The following is a 15838-nucleotide window of genomic DNA, read 5'->3' on the forward strand; positions in this document are numbered from 1 at the left end:
CATACATACATACATACATACATACATACATACATACATACATACATACGAAACGCCTACCTTGGGAAACTGACTCTTTCATTAGTGATGGGGCTGTTTTCTCTCTCTTAGTTAAGTTTGAGTTACCTGTATGGTTCTTGTGTCTTATTTACTTCCTAAGGCAACAAATGCAATTTTATTTTTTCCATATAGATGAACATCTTAGAAAACTTCTGTTTTATTTTTGACTTTTGAGTTGGGTCACCCGAAGAGACCTGGCCTGCCTGGAATTTACTGTGTGGGTCATGCTGGCCTCAGACTTGTAGCAGCCCCTCTGGTTCAGGCTCTTGGACCCTGGAATTTAGGTGTAGCACCACATTTAACTGAGAGGTTTGTTGTTGTTGCTGTTTTTGGTTTGGTTTTGGTTTTTGGAGACAGGTTTCTTTGTGTAACAGACTTGGCTCTCCTATAACTCTCTTTGTACACCAGGCTGGCCTCGAACTCACAGAGATCTGTCCACCTCAGCCTCCTGAGCAATGGGATCAGAGGTATGTACCACCACATCTGGCAGAGTTGTTGTTTGTTTGTTTGTTTGTTTGTTTGTTTGTTTTAAGGGAAAGTTCTGCTTTTTCTTTCTCTCTTCTTTGGAGGACTGGGGCATTGAACTTTACAAGTTTTTTGTACAAAAGAGGGATTTTCTGCTTTTTTAAAGGTTTGAAAAACTATCAAAGGTTTATTGCTGTTATTTAAGTAAACCATAGACTAAAGATCTCTAGGTTTACCTCTGAAGCTTTCTATAGTCACCCCCTGGTGTATAATTCAGAAACCAGACTTAATTTTAGTTGGTTCTCCCTTCTACCTAAATGCTGCCACAGGAGGGCAGTATTGGTCGCAAATGGTGTCCGTTCCTTTTTAGCTTTGTGACCTTGTACATAACTAATTGATCTTAAGCTTCATTTGCCTTTCTGAAGTTAAGATCATTTTTGGTAGCTGTGAGGTTTAAATTAGGTAATGCAACTCTTAGCTGGCACAAAGGCTTGATATGGTCATGCCTTGCTAAATAATAAAAAGGAGTCTGGTAGGTACCACTTACACATTAATCTTTTTTTGTCAGGGGACATCTTAGAGCCTATTACATACCTAGGCTATGAAGGATAGCACACTCATCCTATATTTGGTTCATGGTTGGCAGAAATGTTCAAAACATTCTTGGTTTATTGCAATTCAGTTGGTCTTAGGTTGAGATTTGTTATTGGTATGAGATCATAGGTTTTTTTGTAATTGAAAGTGAGAAAGACACTGGGGAAGCAGGGCGTGGTGGCATGCATGCTCTTGGTCCCAGTACAAGAGGCAGGCAGATTTCTGATACCTGTTCTGGCCAGTGACTAACAATACAATGACAGGGTGAGGGGGGGAAAGAAGCAGCAGGATGTGGTGGCTCACAGCTAGGAAGGCTGAGGCAGGAAGATCACTAAGAATTCCAGGTCAGTCTGGTATACAGAGTTCAATAAAATACTTCAGTAAAATAAAATGAAAGTTGTGGGGCCCTCTGGCTGATGTTGGAATGCATCCTCTGTAACAGCAATTCTCAAGATTCTCAACCTTCCTAACGCTGAAGCCCTTCAACACAGTTTCTCGTGTTGTGGTGACTCCCAACCACAAAATTACTTCATTGCTACTCCGTAACTGTAATTTTGCTACTATTATTAATTGCAATGTAAGTATCTGGTGTGCAGGATATCTGATGTGTGACCCGTGGGGTCACGATCCATAGGTCAAGAACCACTGCTCTGTAATTGGCCTAAGCCTGCTGGTAGGATCAGTCTCAATAGCCAGTTTGCTCTGGGGATCCTCTGCCTTATGGGAGTGGAATTACAGTTGGGACAGTGTGTGTACCCAGCATTTTATGTGGGCCTAGGGATCCAAACTCGACTGAGCAGCATCTTTCCAGCCCCTAATTTTATTTATTTATTTATTCTTTCGTTCATTTATCTGTTGGTTTATTTAGGGGCAGGGTCTCTTACAGCCCAGACTGGCCTTGAATCGAATACTCCTGACCCCACCTCCTAAGTTAACATTTTAAATAAAACTCTAATCAACCCTTGGAATTATGTATCCTGAGAGCTTTAAGACCTGGAAAGATGGAAGTTGTGTGTTTTTCTCTTGTGTATGTACTCATGTACATGTGCCATCACACAAAACCCACTTAGGAAGTGGTAGTGGTGTTTGGATGGGGGGGGGTGCCTGTATAATTTCTCTGAAACCGAAGTGTAGGAGAAGGAGCTGGACCTGATACAATTCCAGCTTTGCGGAGGCCGAGGTGGGAGATGGAGCATTCAGCCTTTAATACATCTCAAGAGAACAATAAAACTTATGTATCTGTATATACTAGTAAAACGTTGCCGTATTTGTAGGAGGGGTGGCTAAGGACCCGTGTCGTTTAAACTTTGTAGAAGATAGGATAGTCTGGTTTTTGCAGTTGTGAAACAGGTTGTATGTATGTGCCGTGTGTGTGTGTGTGTGTGTGTGTGTGTGTGTGTGTGTGTGTGCGCGTGCGCACGCGCGCACGCTCAGTGGGTTGTTTTGTTGGTTAATTGGTTTGGTTTGGGTGGTTATTGTTTTTGAAACTGGGTCTTGCTGTGTAACCTTGTCTGGAATTCATGGAGTTCCTTGCCTCTGCCTTCTGAGTGCTGAGATGAAAGTGCCATCATGCTGGGCCCTAATGATTGTTTTTGTTTGTTTGTTTGCTTGTTTTGTTTGTTTTGTTTTGTTCTGAGATTGGATCTTACTCTGTAGCCCAGGGTGGCCTCAACTTCCATAGTGTTAGTATTACACATGCCCTGCTTTTTCTTTTCTCTTTCACATAAGAATTTGTGATTTGGCCTCTAGGAAGGGGTAAACAAAACATGATCATTTTGGCTTGAATTTGCATTTGCTGGTTGTCTGTTTTTATAACTAGAAAACAAAGCTAGCACCAAATCCATACCTAGGAGTAAGCAAAAGGAATTGGCAACAATGAAATTCTTTTCTAGATTGAAGGTCAATCTAACAGTTAATGTAGACTTAAAGAACAGGCCAAGCAAGGCTCTGGGATCCCAATCACTAAGGGAATCCAACAAACAAAAAACTTAGCTCTACGAGGAAGTACACATACTTTAATTTTTATTGAGTAAATATTTAGGAGGAGAATTCCTGGATTTAATGGTAGCTATGTTGTAACTAGAGAAGATACCACTAAGCACTGGGCATATACCTGTGATCCCAGCTCTCTAGGAGGCAGAAGTAGGCGGGTCTCTGTGATTTCGAGGCCAGCCTGGTCTACAAAGGGAGTTCGGGACAGCCAAGGCTATACAGAGAAACCCTGTCAAGAAAAAAGAAATCACTACGCAGTCTTTTGAAGTGGTCGTACCATTTTATGCTTGCCCTTTAAGTACCTTGGTCCTTGCTCTGGATTACTTCAGTTTTTCAAAAAGGTATTTTAGGACTTCTAGGTAATCATGAGATAGAAATTTACTGCATTCTTGCTTTGTGGTGTATAAAATGCATTAGTCTTCTGAAATATTAATTATACATGTAGTTTTGATTAAGTGTAGATATCAGATACATTTAGGTCTAATGACCTTTTTCTTTGTAAAGAAGTTAAAACACATCCACTTTTAGCCAATTTATACCCATATTCCAGTTTGTTTGGGACCAGGGTTGTAGAGAAAATTGTCTCTGGAAATTGGGACTTAGGCTGTGATCTTCTGGGAATGGCAAGTATTTTGTTCAAGGTGCAAATGGTGTTATTCAAGGTGTTATTCAGTCGTTTCAGTTGATCTCACAGAAGACCTCAGCTGATCTCCTATTATACGTTTTGTCTGCTTCTCTTTTTCTCCTTTTCTATCAGTTACCACATTAAGGTAAAAATGCACTATTAAGAGCTGAAGAGATGTCGCATTGGTTAAGAGCACTACTGCTTTTCCAGAGTACTACCTGAATTCAGTTCCCAGCATTCATACCAGATGCTCGTGATGACCTGTAACTCCAGCTCCATGACATTGAATACCTCTGGCTTCCAAGGGTACCTGCCTTCATGGGACTATACCCACCCACAGACATTCACACACACACACACACATAATTAAAACTTAGGAGTGTGAGTGTGTGGCTGCAGATGTGTACATGCCACAGTGTGCGTGTGCAGGTCAGAAGACAATTTCATTGGCTTACCTTTCTGCCTTTATGTGGGTTCTAGGGATCTACAACTATACACTGATCTATCTCACTGGCCTAAGACGGCTTTTGCTAAGTAGCCCAGGCTGAGCTCAATCCTCCTGCCTGAATTTCCAGAGTTCTGGGATTATAGGAATGTGCCATCACACCTAGGTGTATAATACTGTTTGTTTTACTTTGGGTGGTGTTTAAGATTTGTTTTCCTTGCCCTTTGAAACACTCACTCTGTAGCCAGACTGTGCTTAGAATTCAGTTATAGTGCAGGCTAACTTTGAAATCTGCATAGGCAGCATAGCAAGATCTGTCTCAAAAAGACAACTTAATGCACTAGGTAATATATGTTAAGCACTCTGTACATTTTGTCCCCTTTTGTTCTCAACTCTTCAGCCAACTACTACATTAACAGGATATAATGTTCACATTTCAGAACAGTCTTACACTATTGAAGTTACTGCTCTTTTACTTTGTAGCTGTCTATTCCATTCGCTGCTATTCTCATGGATCACATGAGACAGATGAGGAGTTTGATGCTCGCTGGGTGACATACTTCAACAAGCCAGACATTGATGCCTGGGAATTGCGTAAAGGTAATTGGAACATAGATGTATCTCTCTGTTTGGGTGTGTAAATATGAACTATTCCCATTACTTTTTTAAAAGCAACTAGTTTGAAAACACATTGTGTGAGCTGTTGACTTTCACACAGCTTGCAGTTAGAAAAGCCTACAACGTCTGTAATGTTTCCTACTAAGTATGAGTTCTAAACTGGACAGTGGGGCTGAAGTATAATAGTCAGTGATAGAGCCCTTGCCAAGCATGCAAGGCTGGGTCTGGTCCCAGAACTGGGGAGAAAGAGGGAGGGAATGCATGTGCTATTGACATTTGAACCAAAAAATACTTTGCTGTGAGGGGCTGTTTTCTGCACTGGAGGGTGTTAACAGTATCCTTGGCCTCTACCCGTTAATAAATATACCACAACTGTGAAAACCAAAAACATCTCCAGATATTGCCCAGAATCTGAATCACCCTCGCGCAAAATCACCCCCATTGCCACTGCTACAGATACAGGCTAACTGAGCAAAGTTACTAGTTTTGTGCCTTTCAGATAATTTACATGAACAGTCATTTGCTATATCCCCTCCCCGTAAATGTTTTTTTAGTTTTAGTCTTAAGTTATTAGTGCAGGATTTTTTTTAAGGCAGGAACAAATAGCGTTAATGTTAACCAGTCATCAGTTTTAAGTGTACTATGTTAGTAATATCAGACCAAGAATCTGTGGCACTGTGGCTGTGGGTGTGGTTGTTACTCAGTTGTATTCTTTTAAGTATTTTGCAATAATAAAAGCAGAACACTCAAGTGCTTTTAACTTCTCTGCTGAAATGTAATGCCTTCATCTTGCAGCAGCTGGGGAAATTCTTACTGAATAACCCAAAAAAAATCTTACTGGCTATGAAAAGAACAGAATTCTGTATTCTCATCAAGTCTTCTATTTTCATAATGTGTCGTTTTATACAGACACAAAAGTAATCATGCCCAGTCATTTTCTGGTTGAATGTTTATGAGTCTTTACACTAATGTTTCTCTATAATGTCTTCTTAATGTCCTCACTTGGGTCTCATTATCTCTCCTTAGTCATTCTTCTGTTTGTTTTTAGATGATTTTTCAATACTGTTTGTTTTAAAGCATTCAGAATTCCTATATAGTATTAACAGTTAAGCATGAAAGTTAAAGCTCTAGGGTTTCTTCATTTAATTTTAATACTGTTGCATAATTCTACTAATTCTCTGGTTTTTTTGAGACAGGGTTTCTCTGTGTAACTTTGGCTGTCCCGGAATCGATTTGTAGACCACACTGGCCTCCAACTCACAGCAATCCACCTGCCTCTGCTCCCTGAGTGCTGGGGATTACAGGCATGCGCCACCCACGCCTGGCTGTAATTCTACTAACTCTTTCTGAAAGATTCATTGTGTTCTTACCAGTTTGTTATAGGTAGATTATCGTTCTACATTTAAGATGAGGTCACATGTCCATGATTTAGTAAGAATATAGAGAGCTAAGCCATAGAAATTAAATAGATAGATAACTGAATTTTAGTGTAAAGAAGGATATTTCAGGATAATATGAACCTTCTTCCTTCCTTCCTTTTCTTCCCCCCCCCCAACTTGACAGGTATGAATACACTTGTTGGCTATGATCTGGTTCCTGAGCCCAAGATCATTGATGCTGCTTTGCGGGCATGTAGACGGTTAAATGATTTTGCTAGTGCTGTTCGCATCTTGGAGGTTGTTAAGGTCAGTAAAATAACGATACTAAGGTTGTTCCAGAAGTAGGTGTGCCATATCACTTATCAGCACTGGTCTGACTTCTACATATAATATCCTCTTAAGTATAGTTATCAAAGAAATGACATGGTCTATAAGAAAGTTTAAGGATCCAGACATGGTGGCTCATGCCTTTAATTCCAGCACTTAGGGTGGCAGAAGCACTGTGGTCTGTGAATTTGAGATCAGCCCTGGTCTACATAGCAAGTTCCAGGACAGCCAGGGCCACACAGTGAGAGACTCTAGAGGGATGGGTCAGCTGTTAAGAGCTGCTGGCTCTTAACTTGCTGCTCTTCTAGAGGACCTGGACTTCAATTCCCAATACCCACATGGCAGCTTACAACTGTCTTTAACTCCAGTTCCATGGGATCTGACACCCTCATACAAACATACATCCAGGCAAAACACCGGTGCACTTAAAAATAGATAAATAAAAATTTAAAAGTATGTTTTGTAAGGGGGAAAGTGACATACCTTATCTATAATGACTAAGATAATTAAGGGTTCTGTAAGCTATCACTCCAATCAGCACTGGTAGTTAATTCAGTTAGGCCTTTAAATTGGACACAAATTAAAAAAACTTCCCTTATGTTAATTTAATTTACTGATGCCTGATGGGCATGTTTAATTACCTTTTCAAAATTCTGTCATCACCACCTTGAACTTCTGATCCTCCTGCCTCTAATTCTGAAGTGCTAGGATTACAGGAGTGCACACCTGGTTTTGCTGATCTGCAGACCCAACTGGAATGCCTCCAGAATGCTTGGTGGGCATTCTACCAACTGAGATATAACCCTAGCTTTGTAAATGGGGCTAATACATTTTTCTAGTTTCATTTGTTAATAGAGACTGTTCTCATTGTCAACAGGACAAAGCAGGACCTCATAAGGAAATCTACCCCTATGTCATCCAGGAACTTAGACCAACTTTAAATGAATTGGGAATCTCCACTCCAGAGGAACTGGGTCTTGACAAAGTGTAAACTCCCTTTGGTAAGTAGCATGTCCCTGATTGAAGCAGGAGAAAATTCTGGGTTGATGGCAGCACCAGCCTGCTGTTTGTTTGTGTCTACATTTGTGGGGATGCTTATGCCGCAGCAACTGTGCGGAACTCTGAGGATGTTTTGTGGAAGTCAGTTTTCTCCTACCATGTGGGTCCTGGAGATTCATCTGAGGTTGTCATGCTCAGCAGCAAGTACCTTTATCTGCCTGGCCATCTCGGTGAACCCTGAAATTACTATGTTGATTTTCTGTGGTGGTCTGAGTGCAAAAGAGTCATCTGGCTTTAAAATTTTTTGCTCAGAAAGGAAGGCTTAAGTACCTACCAGCAGTATAAATGATGTAGAGGCTTCAAAGTTAGTTTCTTGTAAAATGGCTGGGGCAGTAGAAAAAGCAGAAAGTGCTCCAGAGTGGAGGTATTTTGGTGCTGTAGTTCCAAAGTTCATTTAAAATAATATATCTTCCTTTTAGCACTTTGCTAGCTAATTCTTTGCTTTTTTTTTTTTTTTTTTTTCTCTGCAGATGGGCTTCTCAAGGACATACTGCTTTTGCTACTTGATTGAAACAGTCGCCTGGAAATGTTTTATTTGAACAAATTTTCCTTTGAGTATCAAACCATGTAATAGTAACTTGGACTTTAATAAAGGGAAATGAGTTTGAACTGAAATTATGTATTGTGCCATTGTTTGCTTTGAGAAGCAGAGGCTGAGCTGGTCATCATGTCACACACCTTTAATTCCAGCACTCAGGAGGCTGACAGGGGGATCTCTGAGTTTGGAGGCATTGTCATTAAAGAATAGAGAAAGAGTTTACCCTGTTCTGCTTCAGAGGCCCCCTAATACTGTCAAGTATCTCTGCTTTCTGCTTATAGGTCTGGGTGACAATTGTATAGCCAGTCAGATTACTGTAACAGGAAAGTGGGCTTGGTCTACAGAGGGAGTTCCAGGACAGCCAGGCTATACAGAGAAACACTCTGTCAAAAAAAGAAGTAGAATTGTGAAATAAGCCTGCCCATTGCTTTCTTAATTTCCTCCAGATACTGTTCATGTGATCCTACCCATTGCTTTTTTTCCTCCCTATATTTACAGAGCTCCTTCCAGGGACTCATGCTAGTGAACTAGCCTGTATATGTGGGAAAAAATATTAAACAGAATAATTCCCTAATATAGCAAATTTAAAAGTTCTGTGAATATATGCACAGGCTGTGACATAAACATAAACAGTGTTTATGTTTCATAAACAGTGAACATAAAAGGCATTTAAGGAAGTGGCATTTTAGTTAAAGCCTTGAGAACTGGATAGAGTGTTATTAATCCTAGACCCAAAGGTAATTTTACTTAACTGTCACATATTTGGCCTTTTTACCATGGAGAGGGAAGAAAGGATTTTTTTTCCTCAAAGCTCTCCTGCCTCTCCTTCCCAAGTACTAGAATTAGAGGTGCGTACCTCCATATCCATCCATGCTTTTACTATAGAAGATTGCAGAATTATTAAAATGGTCTGCTTCCTTGTGGCCATAGAGGGAGTCAAGGAGAAAGCAAAGTTCACAGCTATCGTCTAGGGAGTATAGTATACCTGCATATAAGGCTATACTAGTCTTCATGCTGTGAACATTGGAGGCCTCATGCCAGCACTCAGTGGAGCGGCAGACAGGACAGGAAGCTGAAGGGAAGAAGTGAGGCGGGATGAAAGCTGATCCATCTGTACTTACCTAGTGAGAATGCTGGGTCAGGTGACAACAGAAATGGAAGGCATTTTAGGTCACATTGAGCTGTACTTAACTGGATAAAGGTTGCGAATTCTGGGAAAGCACAGTGAAATGGTGGTGCTATCAGCAGAAGAGGAGCTTGGTGTGAAAAGGATTTGAAGTTTAAAGCTGCAAAGATTCCCATGGAAGGAGACCTCCATACTCTCTGGAGTATGAAGTAGGCTGAAGGCTGACTAAGGGCATCTGCACACTACAGACCGTGGTTCTCAACCTTCTAATGCTGGGACCCTCAACCATGAAGTGGCTCTCATTGCTACTTTATAACTTAATTTTGCTACTGTTACGAGTTGTAAGTACCTGTGTTTTCGGATGGTCTTAGGTGGCCCCTGTGAAAGGATCGTTTGACATCCGGTGGGTTGACACCCACAGGTTAAGAATCACTGCTGTAGACCATTCATTAAGGTTGGGCAGTTTTATAAATTTCCACCTACCACACTTTTGCAAATCATCAACCTTATTTTTTGATTCATACATAGCCTTCAGTCCAACTCCACATATTTTGAATCAATTCTGAAAACTGTGCTTTCTGGCTAGCAAGATGGCTCAGTGGGCAAGGGTGCTTGCTTTGAAGCATGAAGATCGGAGTTCAGTCCCCACAGCCTACATAGTGGAAGGAGAACTCAAATCCCAAGTCACTCTGACTTTCACACCTGTGCATGCACGCACACACAAATAATAATTTCTTTTATAAGTTGTTTAGCATATGATAGAGTGCTTTTCTAGCATACTTAAGTCCCTAGGTTCAAAAAAAGTATAAAATAAGTTCATATTTTTGCAGAGTCCAGTCTATTGTAGAATAACCTATAATCTGCCTCTGACAGTTCTCTCATCCAGCTAGAAATTTTTGGCAAAAATGGTATGCTATTTTGGGCATGGTGGCAACATGTTTAGTCCACAAGAGAAATAGAGGCATGTAAAACACTGAATCCAAAGCCTTCCTGGTCTACACAGTGAGTTCCAGGCCAGGCGGGGCTCCAAAAGAAAAAAAAAAGAAAGAAAGAAAAAAATTCTGTGCTACGTGAAATTTTAGTTGTATTCCTCTCAGGAAGGGACATGATATACCTTCTGTGTAACAGATATTATTTTATCGTATCTTCTTACTCGTTTTTCAAGACAGGGTTTCTCTGTGTGATCTGGCTGTTCTGGAACTTGCTCTATAGAGCAGGCTGGTCTCAAATTCCTATCTGCCTGCTTCTGCTTCCTGAGTGCTGGAATTAAAGGTGTGTGCCACCACACACCAGGTTTCTCCTGGCTTCTTTTTAAGTTTTTTTATTTCATTTGTGTATGTGTGTGGAGTTCAGGGGACAATTTGCAGTTTGCTTGTCAGGCATAGGGGCAAAAATGCCTTTATTGGCTGAGGCATCTTCTAGCTTTTTACAACTTAACTACCAGATCATGGCAAGCAACAAAATGTAGCTGTAAAAAGTGGGAAATGGGGTTTAGATTTCAGACCTGTGTTCAAACTCTGATCAACCATATAGCACTTTCTTGAGACAAAATTGCAATTTAACGGTGGGGGGTGTGGATTGCCTCCAAGGCAAGTGTCTCTACCCCCTAAATTAGGCAACTGTGTTTTCACTGTTCCAGTGAGCTGAGTGGGAAGGTTTGTTTATAGACCAAAGAGGTAGAAACTAAAGAAAGGATGGATTTTGCATTTAAATTGCTTTCCTTACAAGCCTAGGGCCGAGAGACAAAGCAAACAAAACAGGTAACTTAAGGGTTTTTTTTTTTTGTTTGTTTTTTTGTTTTTCTGTAAAAGAATTGAGGTTTGGAGAACTTTGTTATCAAGCCAATTAAACTGGTTTAGCAAATTTGATTATTTCTCTAATCTTGATTTCTTGGGTCTAATCTTGACTTGGAATTTTGTGGATTAGCCTGGTCTTGTGTACTGATTGTAAGGCTGGAGCTGAGGCACTGTAGCAGACGCCCCAGGCTGAGGCAATTCCAAGCCTCCCCATCCCAACCCACCGCAAGCTGAGGTAGGCCACCCCAAGCTGTTCTGATGCCTCACAAGCTGTGGTGACCCACCGCCTCCCTCCCCCTTTGGCAGCAGAGAATCCAAAAGGCCCATTGCACCTTCCTACAGAATGCATAGTAGCAAGTGTTTCCCTGCCAGTTCCCCTTTCAGTCTCAGAGCAGTCAGCCCTCTTCCTGCCTGGGGCTGTGGAGGCAGGAGACAAGAGGGCCTGCCACTCAGCAACGACTCAGCGGGAGCTGTCTCTGTGACGCTTCCTGCCTCAGCCTAGGGAACCTGACAACCTTTCTGGCTTTCCTGCTTCAGTCTGCTGCCTTCACTGTGTAACTCTTTGAACACCTGGACACTGTATACTTCATAACCCCTCAAGGCAGAAAAGCGGCCAGACCTCTGCCTGAGCTCCAGCAGCCCAGCCCCCCTCCCCTAGATCTCTGTAACTCATCTCCAGCCCTTCAGTAGGACTCAACCCAGATTATGCAAATTGGAGATGAAAAGACTTGACGAAAACCCACTAATACCTGAGCAGGAAAACCGACCAATCCCTGAACAGGAAAGCCACCAATCCCTGGGCATCCCACAGCTCAGGATTTGAAATCCCACCAGTTCACACTCTGGAAATCCCTGCCCAGACAGCTCCGCCCTCTAAGAATGCCTATATAAGGGCTGGGTTTGCCCCAGTTCTGCGCTGCCTTCCCTCCAGAGAAGAAGCGGGTACTCTTCATTCATCTCTCCAGTAAATCTCTTTTAGAGATTTGCTGCTCGCTGTGACTCACTAGAGGGAAGAAGAGAAGAAAAAAGAAACAAAGGAGCAGAGCTCAGGCTCCTCAGCTCCTCAGGGAGGGGGCAACCCCCCCCCCCGCCCGGGAGCTGCAACCTCTCTGTTGAGGGGCTCCTCTCAGAACTGAGGTTCCCGGGCTGCTGTGCCTCAGGGTACCCTTGGGACTCCTTCCCAGTCCTCACAGTACAGGACTCAGGTTCTCAGCCTCAGAGCTGTGGGTTTCCCACAGCTTGGACACCTTGGATACCTTCCCACCCAATCAAGAAGGCAAGCCGACAACCAGCAACAACAAAAACAATAACACTGATCTTACCCCAGTTGTCTCATTTATTCTCAGGGCTGGGAATGGACTCAAGATGCCATGTGTGTTGGGCAACATTCAACAGCTGAGATGTATTTCCCAGCCCCTCTCTAATTAAGATCTGGACCATAGCTGCCCATGGATAGCTATCTTTTATCAAGTTGGGAAACGCCTTAGAAAACTGCAATGTGAGTGAAATATCACTGAGCTTATTATAATCATATATGTTATGGTTATGTTGGGGATATGCCTTACATCTAGTCATTCTCTTCTAAGCTTCATAAACTGTTGCTGCAGTTTTTCCTGTTGTATACCAGGGCACTTGTTCTTGGTACAAGGCCACCTATTTTGCAGAAGCATTATTTAGTTTACCTACATTTTCCTACATTGAATTTACCATTTTCCTATATTGGTTGAAGAGCAAAAATGAGACAATTCTGTGTTGTGCTTGGCTTGCCTTTCTAAAACTTTGGACCTGCTTCTGCATGTGATTGGTTTTGTCCCAGTGTCTGAAATATATATGTATACATAAATACATATACTAATGAATGACAGGGTCTCATGTAATTTAGGCTGGCCTCTTAATTTGCTGTGTAGCCAAGGATGACCTTGAACTCTTGATTCTCATGCCTCCAATTCCCAAATTCTGGGATTGGCAGGCCTGTGCAACCAAACCTAACTCTAAAATATATTAAATAGAGCAAGTATTATGTACATTTCCTTGTGGGCACATGGAAATATTAAAAACACACCTGACTGGTATAAAAGGACAGGAGGGCTCAAAAAGCCAGGATGGAAATCTTTGATTCTAACAGCTAAGAATCTTAAGGTCTAGAGATGGTGTGTGCCTTTAATTCCAGCACTCAGGAGGCAGAGGCAGGCAGATCTCTGAGTTCAAGGCCAGCCTGGTCTACAGAGTGAGATCCAGAAACAGACAGGGATCTCTCCTGGACATTCCCACCAGCAAAGAAATGCAAATGAACTGGGCCCCTGGTCTCTTTGCTGTGATCTGTAGGGCCTGTCATGACCTCTTCCACGCCACAGGAGACTAGCTGTTGCTGAGTGGAAGGGTGAGGAGAGCACAGGTTGCTGTGAGTTGGGTCTGAGTAGCCTGGGTGAGGTCAGAAGGCTTTGTGACTGTCCCATGGCAGTTCTTGCTCTGGAGTTTCATCCTCTAACAACATAAGTTTTATTACCTGTTTGGGGAGGGAGATAACTTACTTTTCTTAGGTTGCTACTTGACATATAAAAACAAACAGCTCTCACATGAAAGGGAAGTAAAGATAGTTTATTTTGGAGCCTAATAATTTATGTTGGAGGCTAACAGTGATCAGGACCCAGGAATAAAGATTTACGTTACTCCAAATTCCATGTTCAAATGTGGTAATAGTACTACATTTTTCTAAAGACAGAGCAAAGACATAAATCTCAGATTGGTTACAGCAAAGTAGGGGAACCTGCACTGGCCTTGGGTGCTGTCTGCTGTCAGTCTTAGTTTTTATGTTGGTTGATGCTTAGGAGTCTCTCACACTTTCCAAGGGGCTAATCTAATAGTCAAAGGATGAGAATCATATACAGAGGTAGGACACAAACCAAAACAATCTGGAAGTAAGCTCTGGACCTGTACAGTTCCAGGCTCCTCACAATCCAGTCACTGCAGTTCAAACAGTCTGGAAAATGGTCAGAGCTGGTGCAGCTTCCTTCTGGTACCTTGAGCTCTCATGGGGTTTTTGTTTTTTGCTTTTGAGACAGGGTCTCAGTCTGTAGCTCTGGCTTTCCTGGACCTCACTGTGTAGACCAGGCAGGCTACACTTGACACCTACACTTGACTCCTATTGTTTCAATTTAGGGTTTTAAAAAACTTTTTTTTTTTTTTCAGATTTAATTTAATTGGCTATGTATGTCTGTGTACTATGTGTGTGCCTGGTGCCTGTGTAGATCAGAGGTTGGGAAGCCATCTCCTGAAATTTGAGTTACCGGTGGGTGTAAGCCATCTACCTTTTATATTTATGTTGTTACTGTTTTGAGTCACAGTCACTGTGGAGCTAAAGTCGGGATTGAACTCCTGGTCCTCTTGCTTTTGCCTCCTAAGTGCTGGGTAGAGGCGCGTACCACCACATCCAGCTGTGCCCTTTGTATAAAAGAAGCAACTACCAGCTTTTTCTCAACGTGAAAACTGAACAGTAAGCCCAGTCACATGTTTCTGGAAGTTTTCAACAGCTAGGAATGATGGTGCAAACCTGTAATTCCAGTACCTGGGAAACCAAGGCAGGAGGATTTTGAGTTCAAGGCCAGTCAGCGCTCCATACGGGGAGTCTGCCTAAAAATAAAACAAGTCAACCAGATAGTGTAAAGTGAAATTTACTAAAATAACACAGGCTCCCTTGAGATTGATTTTTTTCTTTTTCTTTTTTGTTTGTTTGTTTGTTTGTTTGTTTTTTCAAGACAGGGTTTTTCTGTGTAGCCTTGTAGGACTCACTTTGTAGACCAGGCTGGCCAGGAACTCAATCCGTTTCTGCCTCTGCCTCCCGGAGTGCTGGGATTACAGGCTCATGCCATCATGCCAGGCAGAGTCTGCTTTTTTTCAAAAGCTCTAGCCCCAAATTCTTTCTTTTCTCTTATGTAACAATTTTTGCTTGCTTTTTTGTTTGTCCCTGGGGCTTTAGGCTGGACAATATTGACCTGCCCTGTGACAATGTGTTAGCTGTGGAGCAGCCCCATGAAATTTGGCAGTTTCTACGAGGATCTGGAGCTTATTTCCAGCCAGACACAAGCACCTCCCTTGGGGGCCAGAAAAGTCAAGAGTCTTGACACAGCCTTGTACCCTACCACACACAGACTCAAGAGTGCACTTTCACCCTGCCTTCTGGCGTCTTTAATTTATTTTTGTTACTGCAGGACCTTAGCTCTTTTTAAAGGACAAGGATTTATAGCCCAGGCTTGTCATGATCCCTCCACTTCCCAACTCCTGGGCTTACAGGTGTGTACCATCTTGCCTAGCTTCCCATTTGATCTTTTGTTGTGTTGAAGTTCAACTACCCACCCACCCCCCCAACCAAAAAAAAAAAAAAAAAAAAAAAAGCCTTGTGCATGCCAGGCAAGGATTTTACCACTAGGCTATACTTCTAGCCCCAAGGTTGTATCTAAGTGTGGAAACGTGCCTGAAAGAGGCCCTGTTGTGGCCAAGGTCTCCGACGAAGTCTTACAAAACAAAAACAAAAACGGGATTTAGGTAGGATGCCATGAGTAGATCCTGATCCCCTCAGCTGTTTACTTTTCTAGATAAGGGACCTAGTGCCCCCCTCATTTAAGCCCGACCCCTCCTGTATCACCCCTGAAGGAGCTCCGGCTGCTGTGAAAGAGGCCCTCGACACACACGGAGAGAGAGCACGTGTCGGCACCCCACACACACCCTCCACCCTACAGAAATGTCATTTTACTTCAACTATAGACTGAACGGAGATCCTCCACAAGATCAGGTTTGGATCGACTTCGGGTTTCAGA

The 15838-nt window shown here is 42.3% G+C and overlaps 1 protein-coding gene across 2 annotated transcripts in view; it reads left to right on the plus strand.

Moving 5' to 3' along the window:
* Positions 1-8179, plus strand: part of LOC129687834 (cytochrome c oxidase subunit 5A, mitochondrial) — a 9770-nt gene extending 1591 nt beyond the window's left edge. Inside the window, exons 1-5 of one of the 2 annotated variants that reach the window (XM_055622433.1) lie at positions 501-527; positions 4643-4781; positions 6363-6484; positions 7383-7506; positions 8035-8179. In XM_055622433.1, coding sequence (XP_055478408.1) covers positions 516-527; positions 4643-4781; positions 6363-6484; positions 7383-7496 — 387 coding nt within the window. In that variant the 5' untranslated portion in view covers positions 501-515 and the 3' untranslated portion in view covers positions 7497-7506; positions 8035-8179. Of the gene's footprint in view, positions 1-500; positions 528-4642; positions 4782-6362; positions 6485-7382; positions 7507-8034 lie in introns of those variants that run through there. The other variant, XM_055622432.1, reaches the window with a different exon arrangement.
* The last annotated feature ends 7659 nt before the right edge of the window (positions 8180-15838 follow it).

The sequence above is a fragment of the Psammomys obesus genome, unplaced genomic scaffold (assembly GCF_907164565.1).
Source record: "Psammomys obesus unplaced genomic scaffold, mPsaObe1.curated_primary_1811, whole genome shotgun sequence".
NCBI lineage: Eukaryota > Metazoa > Chordata > Mammalia > Rodentia > Muridae > Psammomys > Psammomys obesus.